This window comes from Coregonus clupeaformis, chromosome 30 (assembly GCF_020615455.1).
Source record: "Coregonus clupeaformis isolate EN_2021a chromosome 30, ASM2061545v1, whole genome shotgun sequence".
Taxonomy (NCBI): domain Eukaryota; kingdom Metazoa; phylum Chordata; class Actinopteri; order Salmoniformes; family Salmonidae; genus Coregonus; species Coregonus clupeaformis.
In genome coordinates, this window is record NC_059221.1 from 39,397,269 (window position 1) to 39,408,751 (window position 11,483).

General features: G+C 50.8%; 1 protein-coding gene across 2 annotated transcripts in view; it reads left to right on the forward strand.

Moving 5' to 3' along the window:
- Window positions 1-9,680: 9,680 nt before the first annotated feature.
- LOC121546109 (copine-5-like) overlaps window positions 9,681-11,483 on the forward strand; it is a 189,608-nt gene continuing 187,805 nt past the window's right edge. For both annotated transcript variants that reach the window (XM_041857133.2, XM_041857134.2), the window contains exon 1: window positions 9,681-10,129. In XM_041857133.2, coding sequence (XP_041713067.1) covers window positions 10,020-10,129 — 110 coding nt within the window. In that variant the 5' untranslated portion in view covers window positions 9,681-10,019. The remainder of the gene's footprint in view (window positions 10,130-11,483) is intronic.

Genomic DNA, 11,483 nt, shown 5'->3' on the forward strand with positions numbered 1-11,483 from the left:
CTAAGAAGCTCAGCTCGGCGGAGCAGAACTACGGCGTTGGTGATTGGGAGCTGTTGGCTGTTGCCCGAGCTTTGACGGTGTGGAGGCATTAGCTCGAAGGGGCGAAACACCCTTTCTTCGTCTGGACAGACCACCATAACCTGGAGTACATTCGGGCAGCGAGGAGGCTGAATCCTCGCCAGGCCAGGTGGGCCCTCTTCTTCACCCGGTTTGATTTCACACTCTCATACACTCCGGGTACGAAGAACGTGAAGGCAGACGCACTGTCTCGGCTGTATGACACAGAGGAGAGGCCCAGAGACAACACCCCTATACTCCCGGCCTCATGCATTGTGGCGTCGGTAGTATGGGCGATGGACGCAGATATAGCGCAGGCATTACGCACAGATCCATCTCCACCGCAGTGTCCAGCTGGGCTGCAGTACGTGCCTGCATTTATCCGTGATCGTCTGATCTACTGGGCACACACATCACCCTCCTCTGGTCATCCAGGTATCGGTCGTACAATGTGCTGCCTGACCGAGAAGTACTGGTGGCCTACCTTGGCTAAGGACGTGAGGGTGTATGTTTCCTCATACTCAGTGTGCGCCCAGAGCAAGGCACCTAGGCACCTCCCAGCCGGGTAAGCTACAACCTTTACCATTTCCACAACGACCATGGTCTCACCTGAGTATTGATTTTCTCACTGATCTTCCCCCTCCCAAGGTAACACCACAATCCTGGTCATTGTGGACCGCTTTTCAAAGTCCTGCCGCCTCCTTCCTCTGCCCGGTCTCCCCACGGCACTACAAACTGCAGAGGCTCTGTTTACTCACCTCTTCCGGCACTATGGCGTACCAGAGGATATAGTGTCCGACCGAGGTCCCCAGTTCACGTCTAGAGTCTGGAAGGCGTTCATGGAACGTCTGGGGGTCTCGGTCAGCCTGACCTCCTGCAGACCTACTGCGGACCTACTGTCAGGACCGGCCGGGGGAGTGGTCGGTGTTCCTGCCAAGGGCAGAATATGCTCAGAACTCTCTCTGCCACTCCTCCACTAACCTAACACCCTTCCAATGTGTTTTGGGGTACCAACCGGCCCTGGCACCGTGGCACGAGAGCCAAACCGAGGCTCCCGCGGTGGATGACTGGTTTCGGCGCCCGGAGGAGACTTGGGACGCTGCCCACGTTCGCCTCCAGCGCGCCGTGCGTCGTCAGAAGGCCAACGCTGACCGCCACTGCAGGGAGGCCCCGGTGTTCGTGGCTCGTGGCTCTCGACCCGGAATTTGCCCGTCCGCCTGCCCTGGTGGAAGCTGAGCCCGCGGTTTGTGGGGCCGTTTAAAGTCCTGAGGAGAATAAATGAGGTGACATACAGGTTGTTACTACCACCTGATTACCGTATTAACCCCTCGTTAACAATGCATTACCGTATTAACACTCTAAAAAGAAAAGGTTCCTGGAGTATCCTTTAGAGGTTCTTCAAATTTAAACTGTGGGGAAACCCCTATAAGTTATTCGAAGAACCCTTTAACAGTGTTCTTCAAAGAACCCTTTTAATGGATCCTCAAATAACCTTTTGAATAACCTTTTAGGGTAAATTTTAGAACTATTTTTGAATTATTATTATTAATAATATGCATAACAATTACAACAATAAAACAATATTTTAGCTGTCAGTGTTTATTATGATTTTAGTGGCAAAGCAGAATAAAATAATTGAAATATGAGGTCAACTCCCAGCAGAGCCCCAAGTCCAATGGGTACAGTGGGGGAAAAAAGTATTTAGTCAGCCACCAATTGTGCAAGTTCTCCCACTTAAAAAGATGAGAGAGGCCTGCAATTTTCATCATAGGTACACGTCAACTATGACAGACAAAATGAGAAAAAAAATCCAGAAAATCACATTGTAGGATTTTTAATGAATTTATTTGCAAATTATGGTGGAAAATAAGTATTTGGTCAATAACAAAAGTTTCTCAATACTTTGTTATATACCCTTTGTTGGCAATGACACAGGTCAAACGTTTTCTGTAAGTCTTCACAAGGTTTTCACACACTGTTGCTGGTATTTTGGCCCATTCCTCCATGCAGATCTCCTCTAGAGCAGTGATGTTTTGGGGCTGTCGCTGGGCAACACGGACTTTCAACTCCCTCCAAAGATTTTCTATGGGGTTGAGATCTGGAGACTGGCTAGGCCACTCCAGGACCTTGAAATGCTTCTTACGAAGGCACTCCTTCATTGCCCGGGCGGTGTGTTTGGGATCATTGTCATGCTGAAAGACCCAGCCACGTTTCAGCTTCAATGCCCTTCCTGATGGAATGAGGTTTTCACTCAAAATCTCACGATACATGGCCCCATTCATTCTTTCCTTTACACGGATCAGTCGTCCTGGTCCCTTTGCAGAAAAACAGCCCCAAAGCATGATGTTTCCACCCCCATGATTCACAGTAGGTATGGTGTTCTTTGGATGCAACTCAGCATTCTTTGTCCTCCAAACACGACGAGTTGAGTTTTTACCAAAAAGTTATATTTTGGTTTCATCTGACCATATGACATTCTCCCAATCCTCTTCTGGATCATCCAAATGCACTCTAGCAAACTTCAGACGGGCCTGGACATGTACTGGCTTAAGCAGGGGGACACGTCTGGCACTGCAGGATTTGAGTCCCTGGCGGCGTAGTGTGTTACTGATGGTAGGCTTTGGTCCCAGCTCTCTGCAGGTCATTCACTAGGTCCCCCCGTGTGGTTCTGGGATTTTTGCTCACCGTTCTTGTGATCATTTTGACCCCACGGGGTGAGATCTTGCGTGGAGCCCCAGATCGAGGGTGATTATCAGTGGTCTTGTATGTCTTCCATTTCCTAATAATTTGTCAGAACGCTGAGTGTGGATGTGGTGCAGGGAATCAAGCGCAGGAACAAGGGTGTTCGTCAACAGACTTTAGTAATCCAAAATAGAACTCCAAACAGGTGAATAGCCAACCCAACCGGGAGGCAAGAACAAATTACGCACACACACAACAGTGCGAAAAAACAAGAAAAGGCGCACGCAGTGCGGACTCTCGACAACAAACAATACGAGAGAGAAAACCCATCAACAGTAACAGCTGACATAACAATCACACATAACACCTGACCCAACACACGATAACTAAATAGGAAACAAAATCAAACACTAACAAGGGACAGGTGTACAAACAGACAAAACCAAACAAACATGAAACATCGAACGGTGGCAGCTAGTACTCCGGGGACGACGACCGCCGAAGCCTGCCCGAACAAGGAGGAGGAGCAGCCTCGGCCGAAACCGTGACAGTACCCCCCCCTTGACGCGCGGCTCCAGCCATGCGCCGATCCCGGCCTCGGGCACGACCAGGACGACGCGGAGCAGGGCGCGTAGGGTGACCCCGATGGAACTCGGTCAGCAGGGACAGGTCTAATATGTCCCTCCTCGGCACCCAGCACCGCTCCTCCGGGCCGCACCCCTCCCACTCCACGAGATATTGGAGACCCCCCATCCGGCGTCTCGAATCAAGGATGGACCTCACAGTGTACGCCGGAGCCCCCTCGATGTCCAACGGGGGCGGAGGAGTCTCCTCTATCTCATAGTCCTGGAGTGGACCAGCTACCACCGGCCTGAGGAGAGACACATGGAACGAGGGGTTAATATTCCTGTAATCAATAGGCAGTTCTAACCTGTAACACACCTCGTTCAACCTCCTCAGGACTTTGAATGGCCCCACAAACCGCCGACCCAGCTTCCGGCAGGGCAGGCGGAGGGGCAGGTTTCTGGTCGAGAGCCAGACTCGATCTCCAGGTGCGTATACAGGCCCCTCACTGCGGTGGAGATCGGGCGCTCGTCTTATGCCGACGGATGGCCCGCTGCAGATGGACGTGGGCAGCGTTCCATGTCTCCTCCGAGCGCCGCACCCACTCATCCACCGCAGGGGCCTCGATCTGGCTCTCGTGCCAAGGTGCCAGAACCGGCTGGTACCCTAACACACACTGGAAAGGGGTTAGTTGGGTGGAGGAGTGGCGGAGAGAGTTCTGCGCCATCTCGGCCCACGGAACGTATCTCGCCCACTCCTCCGGCCGGCCCTGGAAATAAGACCTCAGAAACCTACCCACATCCTGGTTGACACGTTCAACCTGCCCATTACTCTCCGGATGGTAACCCGAGGTAAGGCTCACCGAAACCCCCAACCATTCCATAAAGGCTCTCCACACTCTGGAGGTGAACTGGGGGCCTCGATCAGACACTATATCCTCGGGTACCCCGTAATGCCGGAAGACATGGGTAAACAGAGCCTCAGCGGTCTGTAGGGCAGTAGAGAGACCCGGCATGGGAAGGAGACGACAGGCCTTCGAGAACCGATCCACAACGACCAGGATGGTAGTATTCCCCTGTGCGGGGGGAAGGTCTGTAACAAAGTCCACCGAGAGGTGGGACCAGGGTCGTTGTGGAACGGGCAGGGGTTGTAGCTTACCCCTGGGCAAATGTCTGGGCGCCTTACACTGTGCACACACCGAACAGGAGGAGACATAAACCCTCACATCCCTGGCTAACGTTGGCCACCAGTACTTAGTGCTAAGGCAGTGAACTGTCCGGCCGATACCTGGATGTCCAGAGGAGGGGGACGTATGAGCCCAATAAATGAGGCGATCGCGTACCTCGAGCGGAACGACGTCCGACCCACTGGACACTGTGGAGGACTTGGGTCGGTGCGTAACGCCCGCTCGATCTCTGCATCGACCTCCCATACCACCGGTGCCACCAGACAAGACTTTGGTAGTATGGGAGTGGGCTCAACGGACCTCTCCTCCGTGTCATACCGCCGAGACAGGGCATCTGCCTTCCCGTTCTGGGACCCAGGGATGTAAGTGATTTTAAACACAAACCGGGCTAGAAACATAGTCCAGCCGGGCCTGGCGAGATTCAGTCTCCTAGCTGCCCGGATGTACTCCAGGTTACGGTGGTCCGTCAAAATGAGGAAAGGGTGTTGAGCCCCCTCAAGCCAATGCCTCCACACCTTTAGGGCCTGTACCACGGCTAACAGCTCCCTGTCCCCTACGTCATAATTCCCGCTCCGCCGGACTGAGCTTCTTAGAATAAAAGGCACAGGGGCGGAGCTTAGGTGGTGTGCCAGACCGTTGTGAGAGGACGGCCCCAATACCGGCCTCGGACGCGTCTACCTCTACCTGGAATGGTAAAGCGGGATCCGGATGCGCCAACACCGGCGCCGAGGTAAACAGGTCCTTCAGTCTCCCAAAAGCCCTGTCCACCTCAGCAGACCACCGCAAGCGCACCGGACCCCCCTTCAACAGAGATGTTATGGGAGCTGCCACCTGTCCAAAACCCCGAATAAACCTCCGGTAATAATTCGCAAAACCCAAGAACTGTTGCACCTCTTTCACAGTGGTTGGGGTTTGCCAATTACGCACAGCTGACACCCGGTCAACCTCCATCTTCACCCCTGACGCAGACAACTGATAACCCAAAAAGGAGACCGACTTCTGAAAGAACAGACATTTCTCTGCCTTGACATATAGGTCATGCTCCAACAGTCTCCTCAACACTCGGCGCACCAGGGCTACATGCTCAGCTCGGGTAGAACTGTACACCAGAATATCGTCTATGTACCACGACTACTCCCTGCCCCTGCATGTCCCGGAAAATCTCATCTACAAAGGATTGGAAGACTGAGGGAGCATTCATTAACCCATATGGCATGACGAGATACTCGTAATGACCGGAGGTCGTGCTAAATGCTGTCTTCCATTCATCGCCCTCTCTAATGCGCACCAAGTTATATGCGCTCCTGAGATCCAATTTTGTGAAGAACTGAGCACCGTGTAATGACTCCGTCATAGTCGCAATCAGAGGAAGTGGATAACTGTACTGCACCGTAATCTGATTGAGACCGCGGTAATCAATACACGGGCGCAAACCTCCATCTTTTTTCTTCACAAAAAGAAGCTTGAGGAAGCGGGTGAAGTGGAGGCCCGTATGTATCCCTGTCTCAGAGACTCGGCGATGTAAGTTTCCATCGCCTTCCTCTCCTCTTGAGACAAGGGATACGACATGGCTCCGCGGGAGGGCTGCTCCTGACTGGAGATCTATCGCACAATCCCCCTGTCTATGAGGCGGCAGCTGCGCCCGCCTAGTCTTACTAAACACCAGTTTCAAATCCTCATACTCGGGGGGAATATGCAGTGCTGGCATTAGATTCGGACTTTCCACCGAGGTCGCCCCTATGGAAACACCCAGACACAGCCCCTCACACTGAGCAGACCACCCTTTAAGAGCTTTCTCTCGCCACGAAATAGTAGGGTCATGGGTAATCAACCAGGGAAGCCCCAGCACCACCGGATACGCAGGAGAGTCAATCAGATAGAGCTGAATCGTCTCCTCATGACCCCCCTGCGTCACCATCTTAAGGGGCGCTGTGACCTCCCTAATCAACCCAGATCCTAACGGACGGCTATCTAGGGCATGTACAGGGAAAGGCTGATCAACGGGAAGGAGAGGAATCCCTAACTCTACACAGAACTGGCGATCTACAAAATTCCCAGCTGCGCCTGAATCTACTAGCGCCTTATGCTGGGAACGAGGTGCAACCTGTGGAAAACAAACAGGCAAGGTTATGTGAACGACAGAAAGCTCTGGGTAAGTAGGGCGCCTACTCACCTGGGAGGACTCCCCAATGCGTGGCCTGCCTTCACCTCCACCGGGGGACCTTCCCCAACACCTAGCCGCGGTGTGCCCTCCACGGCCACAGTTGGTGCAGGGAACGGCCCCCCTCGGGTTCCTACTCCTCCGTTCTCTAGCGCCAGCAACTCCGAGCTCCATAGGGCTCGGCTTGGAGGTGCCGGAAGGTGGAATGGGCAACCCCCACCCGGGACGTCCACGGGTGGCGAGCAGGGTGTCCAGCCGAATGGCCATGTCGACCAGTTGGTCAAACGACAACGTGGTGTCCCTGCACGCCAACTCTCTCTGGACGTCCTCCCGGAGGCTGCAGCGGAAGTGGTCTATGAGGGCCCGCTCATTCCACCCTGCATCTGCCGCTAGAGTCCGGAACTCCAAAGCAAAATCCTGTGCGCTCCTCATCCCCTGTCAGAGGTAGAACAGACGCTCCCCCGCCGCCTTCCCTTCTGGTGGATGGTCAAACACGGCACGGAAGCGGCGGGAGAACTCCGCATAGGTAATAGTAGCGGCGTCTATTCTCCTCCATTCGGCGTTGGCCCACTCCAACGCCTTGCCGGTGAGACAGGAGATGAGGGCGGAGACGCTCTCGTGTCCCGAGGGTGCCGGGTGTACGGTGGCGAGGTAGAGCTCCACTTGCAGCAGGAACCCTTGACACCCGGCAGCGGAGCCGTCGTACGCCCTCGGGAGCGAGAGCCGAATCCCGCTGGGTTCCGGAAGGGGGACAGGAGGACTGACCGATGGGGATGGTCCGGTAGGTGGGGGGCGTGGGTACCCCGCTGCTTTCCCATCGGTGGAGAGTGTTCATCACCCGATCCAGGGCGTGACCGATCTGGTTGATCCTGTCCTCCTGCCCACGAAGACGGTCCTCCATAATGTCCGTTGGCGCGGTTGCTCCTGCTGATTCCATGGGTTGTTGTGTGATTCTGTCAGAACGCTGAGTGTGGATGTGGTGCAGGGAATCAAGCGCAGGAACAAGGGTGTTCGTCAACAGACTTTAGTAATCCAAAATAGAACTCCAAACAGGTGAATAGCCAACCCAACCGGGAGGCAAGAACAAATTACGCACACACACAACAGTGCGTAAAAACAAGAAAAGGCGCACGCAGTGCGGACTCTCGACAACAAACAATACGAGAGAGAAAACCCATCAACAGTAACAGCTGACATAACAATCACACATAACACCTGACCCAACACACGATAACTAAATAGGAAACAAAATCAAACACTAACAAGGGACAGGTGTACAAACAGACAAAACCAAACAAACATGAAACATCAAACGGTGGCAGCTAGTACTCCGGGGACGACGACCGCCGAAGCCTGCCCGAACAAGGAGGAGGAGCAGCCTCGGCCGAAACCGTGACATAATTGCTCCCACAGTTGATTTCTTCAAACCAAGCTGCTTACCTATTGCAGATTCAGTCTTCCCAGCCTGGTGCAGGTCTACAATTTTGTTTCTGGTGTCCTTTGACAGCTCTTTGGTCTTGGCCATATTGGAGTTTGGAGTGTGACTGTTTGAGGTTGTGGACAGGTGTCTTTTATACTGATAACAAGTTCAAACAGGTGCCATTAATACAGGTAACGAGTGGAGGACAGAGGAGCCTCTTAAATAATAAGTTACAGGTCTGTGAGAGCCAGAAATCTTGCTTGTTTGTAGGTGACCAAATACTTATTTTCCACCATAATTTGCAAATAAATTCATTAAAAATCCTACAATGTGATTTTCTGGAGAAAAAAAATCTCAATTTGTCTGTCATAGTTGACGTGTACCTATGATGAAAATTACAGGCCTCTCTCATCTTTTTAAGTGGGAGAACTTGCACAATTGGTGGCTGACTAAATACTGTTTTTCCCCACTGTATATCCTCTGGCGTGTTGATGTTAATGTGTTGATATTCTCCGTATCCATAGCCATAATGATTTGGCAGTGTATGGTTATATTAATCAGTGGTGTAGGGAGGGTGAAGTCCAAAAATGTGAAAATTATACAGATGTTTAACAAAACATGCACACAACAGTATTCATACCTTGGTTTTTGTGGTAAATGTGAATTAAAAAAAACTGTTTTGATAATGGTTTTCAAACACATACCAAGTCCATAATGTAGAGGCCTGTAGGATTGTCATTGAAGAGGTAAGGGAGGATGCCTCCTCGTCTGTATACCTGCAGACACAGACACAAAAGTGAGCAGTTCATTCATCTGCACCCAATACAGCTAGCGTTCAATATATTCTATTAGCCTACATATTCTTACCTCTTTGTTGATTGATATCCATTAAATGATGTCCATTTTCTGTTTTAGAAAGATTTGCACAAATATGAAAAGATAGATGGTATCATCATAAAACAATGTATATTTAGATCATACAAGGGACAAACCTTACCTTCAATTTAGGAAATCGTTAACAAAAATGTAGTTTAGTGGCTGCACCTGCTGTCCTTTCAAATCCAAATGTTTCAGTTGGGCAGTTAGGTTCCTGCAAGAACCCCCACCAACTAAGGAGGTTCCTCGATGAAACCCACCTCCTATGGGGTTCTTGGAAGAACCTTTTGGGGGCAATTTTCAGTGTCAAGAGCCCTAAGGTTCTTCAAAGAACTTTGAGGATCGTAGAAGAACCCTTGTAGAACCCCTAATTTTTAGAGTGTAAAACATGACTTTTAGTCTATACAGTTAAAATACTAATATAACTTTTAATATGGGATAATTAGATGACGACATATCCATTAATTTGCGTCCGATGGTTAGCTGTTGCTGTTAATAGTCACGATAAATCATTTGGAGCGATATAATGATCCATGTGCATAATCAATACAGTGGATCCGCACTGAGTGACAGTCAGTCAGTCAGTCAGTCAACCAGTCATTCAGTTAGTTAGTCAGTCAGCCAGTCGCACTTGCAGTCATGCAGTAGCCTATGTGAAAGAATGCAGAAAGGGGTGGAGTTGTTCGTTGGGAGATTTTACTTTTTCAAAGGCTCGCTAGTAGATATCACCTACTCTGCCTCAAGACAGAGAGAGAAGAGCACACTGTAACTTGGTTGGAACTGCACCATTATAAATCAATTAGCCTACAATTACTTCGCGTTCCCATTAGATACAAGCTTTCTGTATAGCGGTGTATATCCAACGGAGAACACTTAACGGATTTGGCTGAACTTCTGATCTCTTGTTCTTCTCTGCTCATCCACTGACCGTTGGTCCCTCTGCTCTCAGTGGAAAGCTCGCTGCGCACTCGCGCCTGGCTTAGGACGGCGTGAGAATTGGGGATACGCTCGAGAGAGACTTGCACCCGGTCAGGCTGAGTGAACAGGGGAGTTGGCCCGGGTCTTCCGCGCGCATGGAGGGAGACGTAATGGACAAGCTGGATAGCATGGCTGCGGTGTGTGACTTCGATCCCATTGCGGGAAAAATCCCGGCCACCAAAGTGGAGATCACAGTGTCATGCAGGTAAGCTCACAGAGCCCGCTGATTACTCTGTCTCTCTCGAAGACTTTGGATAGGTCCGTTGCGCTTTGGAAAATACGGGGCAGGGCACTACAGTGCAGTGTTCAGAAGAGTTGATAGGCTGTATTTCATTGTAATGATGCAATTGATTGCCAGTTACCTTTAGTTATTCAAGGAGTATTGTATCGGTCTGACATTTCGTCAAGAAGCCTCTAGTTTGCTTATCTGATGCGCAAGGAGGAGAGCGGTTGACTATGGAAACCTGCTTTCTGTGTTGAGGTTAATGCGGACATTTCATGTCTAACTTTGAATCGAATTTTCACTCTATGAGATTTTCATGATATTGTATTAAAAGGGTAGGGAATACTTGGGGTGGGTGCAAGACTGCCTCACTTTGCTTAACCCGCTTCCCCAGGCGAATGCTGCGCAACGTTTCCAGCCTGTGAATAAAACGGTCGCGTGCCACAGTTGATATAGAGTTTGTTGGCGCGGGGTGAGAGGTTCCTTTAATTCAACGCTTTGGTGGTGTTGCCTGCTGTGAAATGTAGAGGATGAATAGCCTACATGTAGCCGAGTCTTTTCCCCAACTAGTGATGATCACTATGCCGCCACAACTGCGTCCAACAGCCCGCACTCCAGAGTTGTGGATTGGGGTTGGGTCTGGGAAGGACAATAGAGCCGTCAGCCGATATCATTTGACCAGGTTCATTGTAAAGGCATGGGCTACTGTAGCCTAATTCGACTGTTCCTGTATGGATTTCAGTCGTCAATTTCCATTAAGAGGTCAGGGAAGTGGAAAATAACAGATTATCAAACTGTGGTCCTCTGTAGCTCAGCTGGTAGAGAGCGGCGCTTGTAACGCCAGGGTAGAGGGTTCGAGCCCCGGGACTCCCCCATACACAAAAATGTATGCACACATGACTGTAAGTCGCTTTGGATAAAAGCGTCTGCTAAGTGGCATATTACTAGCTTAGTTGGTAGAGCATGGCGCTTGCAACGCCAGGGTTGTGGGTTCGTTTCCCACGGGGGGCCAGTATGAAAATGTATGCACTCACTAACTGTAAGTCGCTCTGGATAAGAGCGTCTGCTAAATGACTAAAATGTCAAATGTAATGATAGCCTGTTGACATTACTCTTTGAGTCCTTCTGGAGATTTATGTCACTGTGATACAATGGTTTCTACTGCTAATGTGAAGTCTGGTGATTGGTGCTACCGGAGCAGTTTTGTTCTCTATCTCCCTCACTTCTATCTCCCTATCTCCCTCCCTCCATTCTCTATCTCTCCCTCCTTTCTCTCTCTCTCTCTCTCTCTCTTTTCTCTTTTTATCTCCCTCTCTCTCTTTCTCTAACAGAGGCC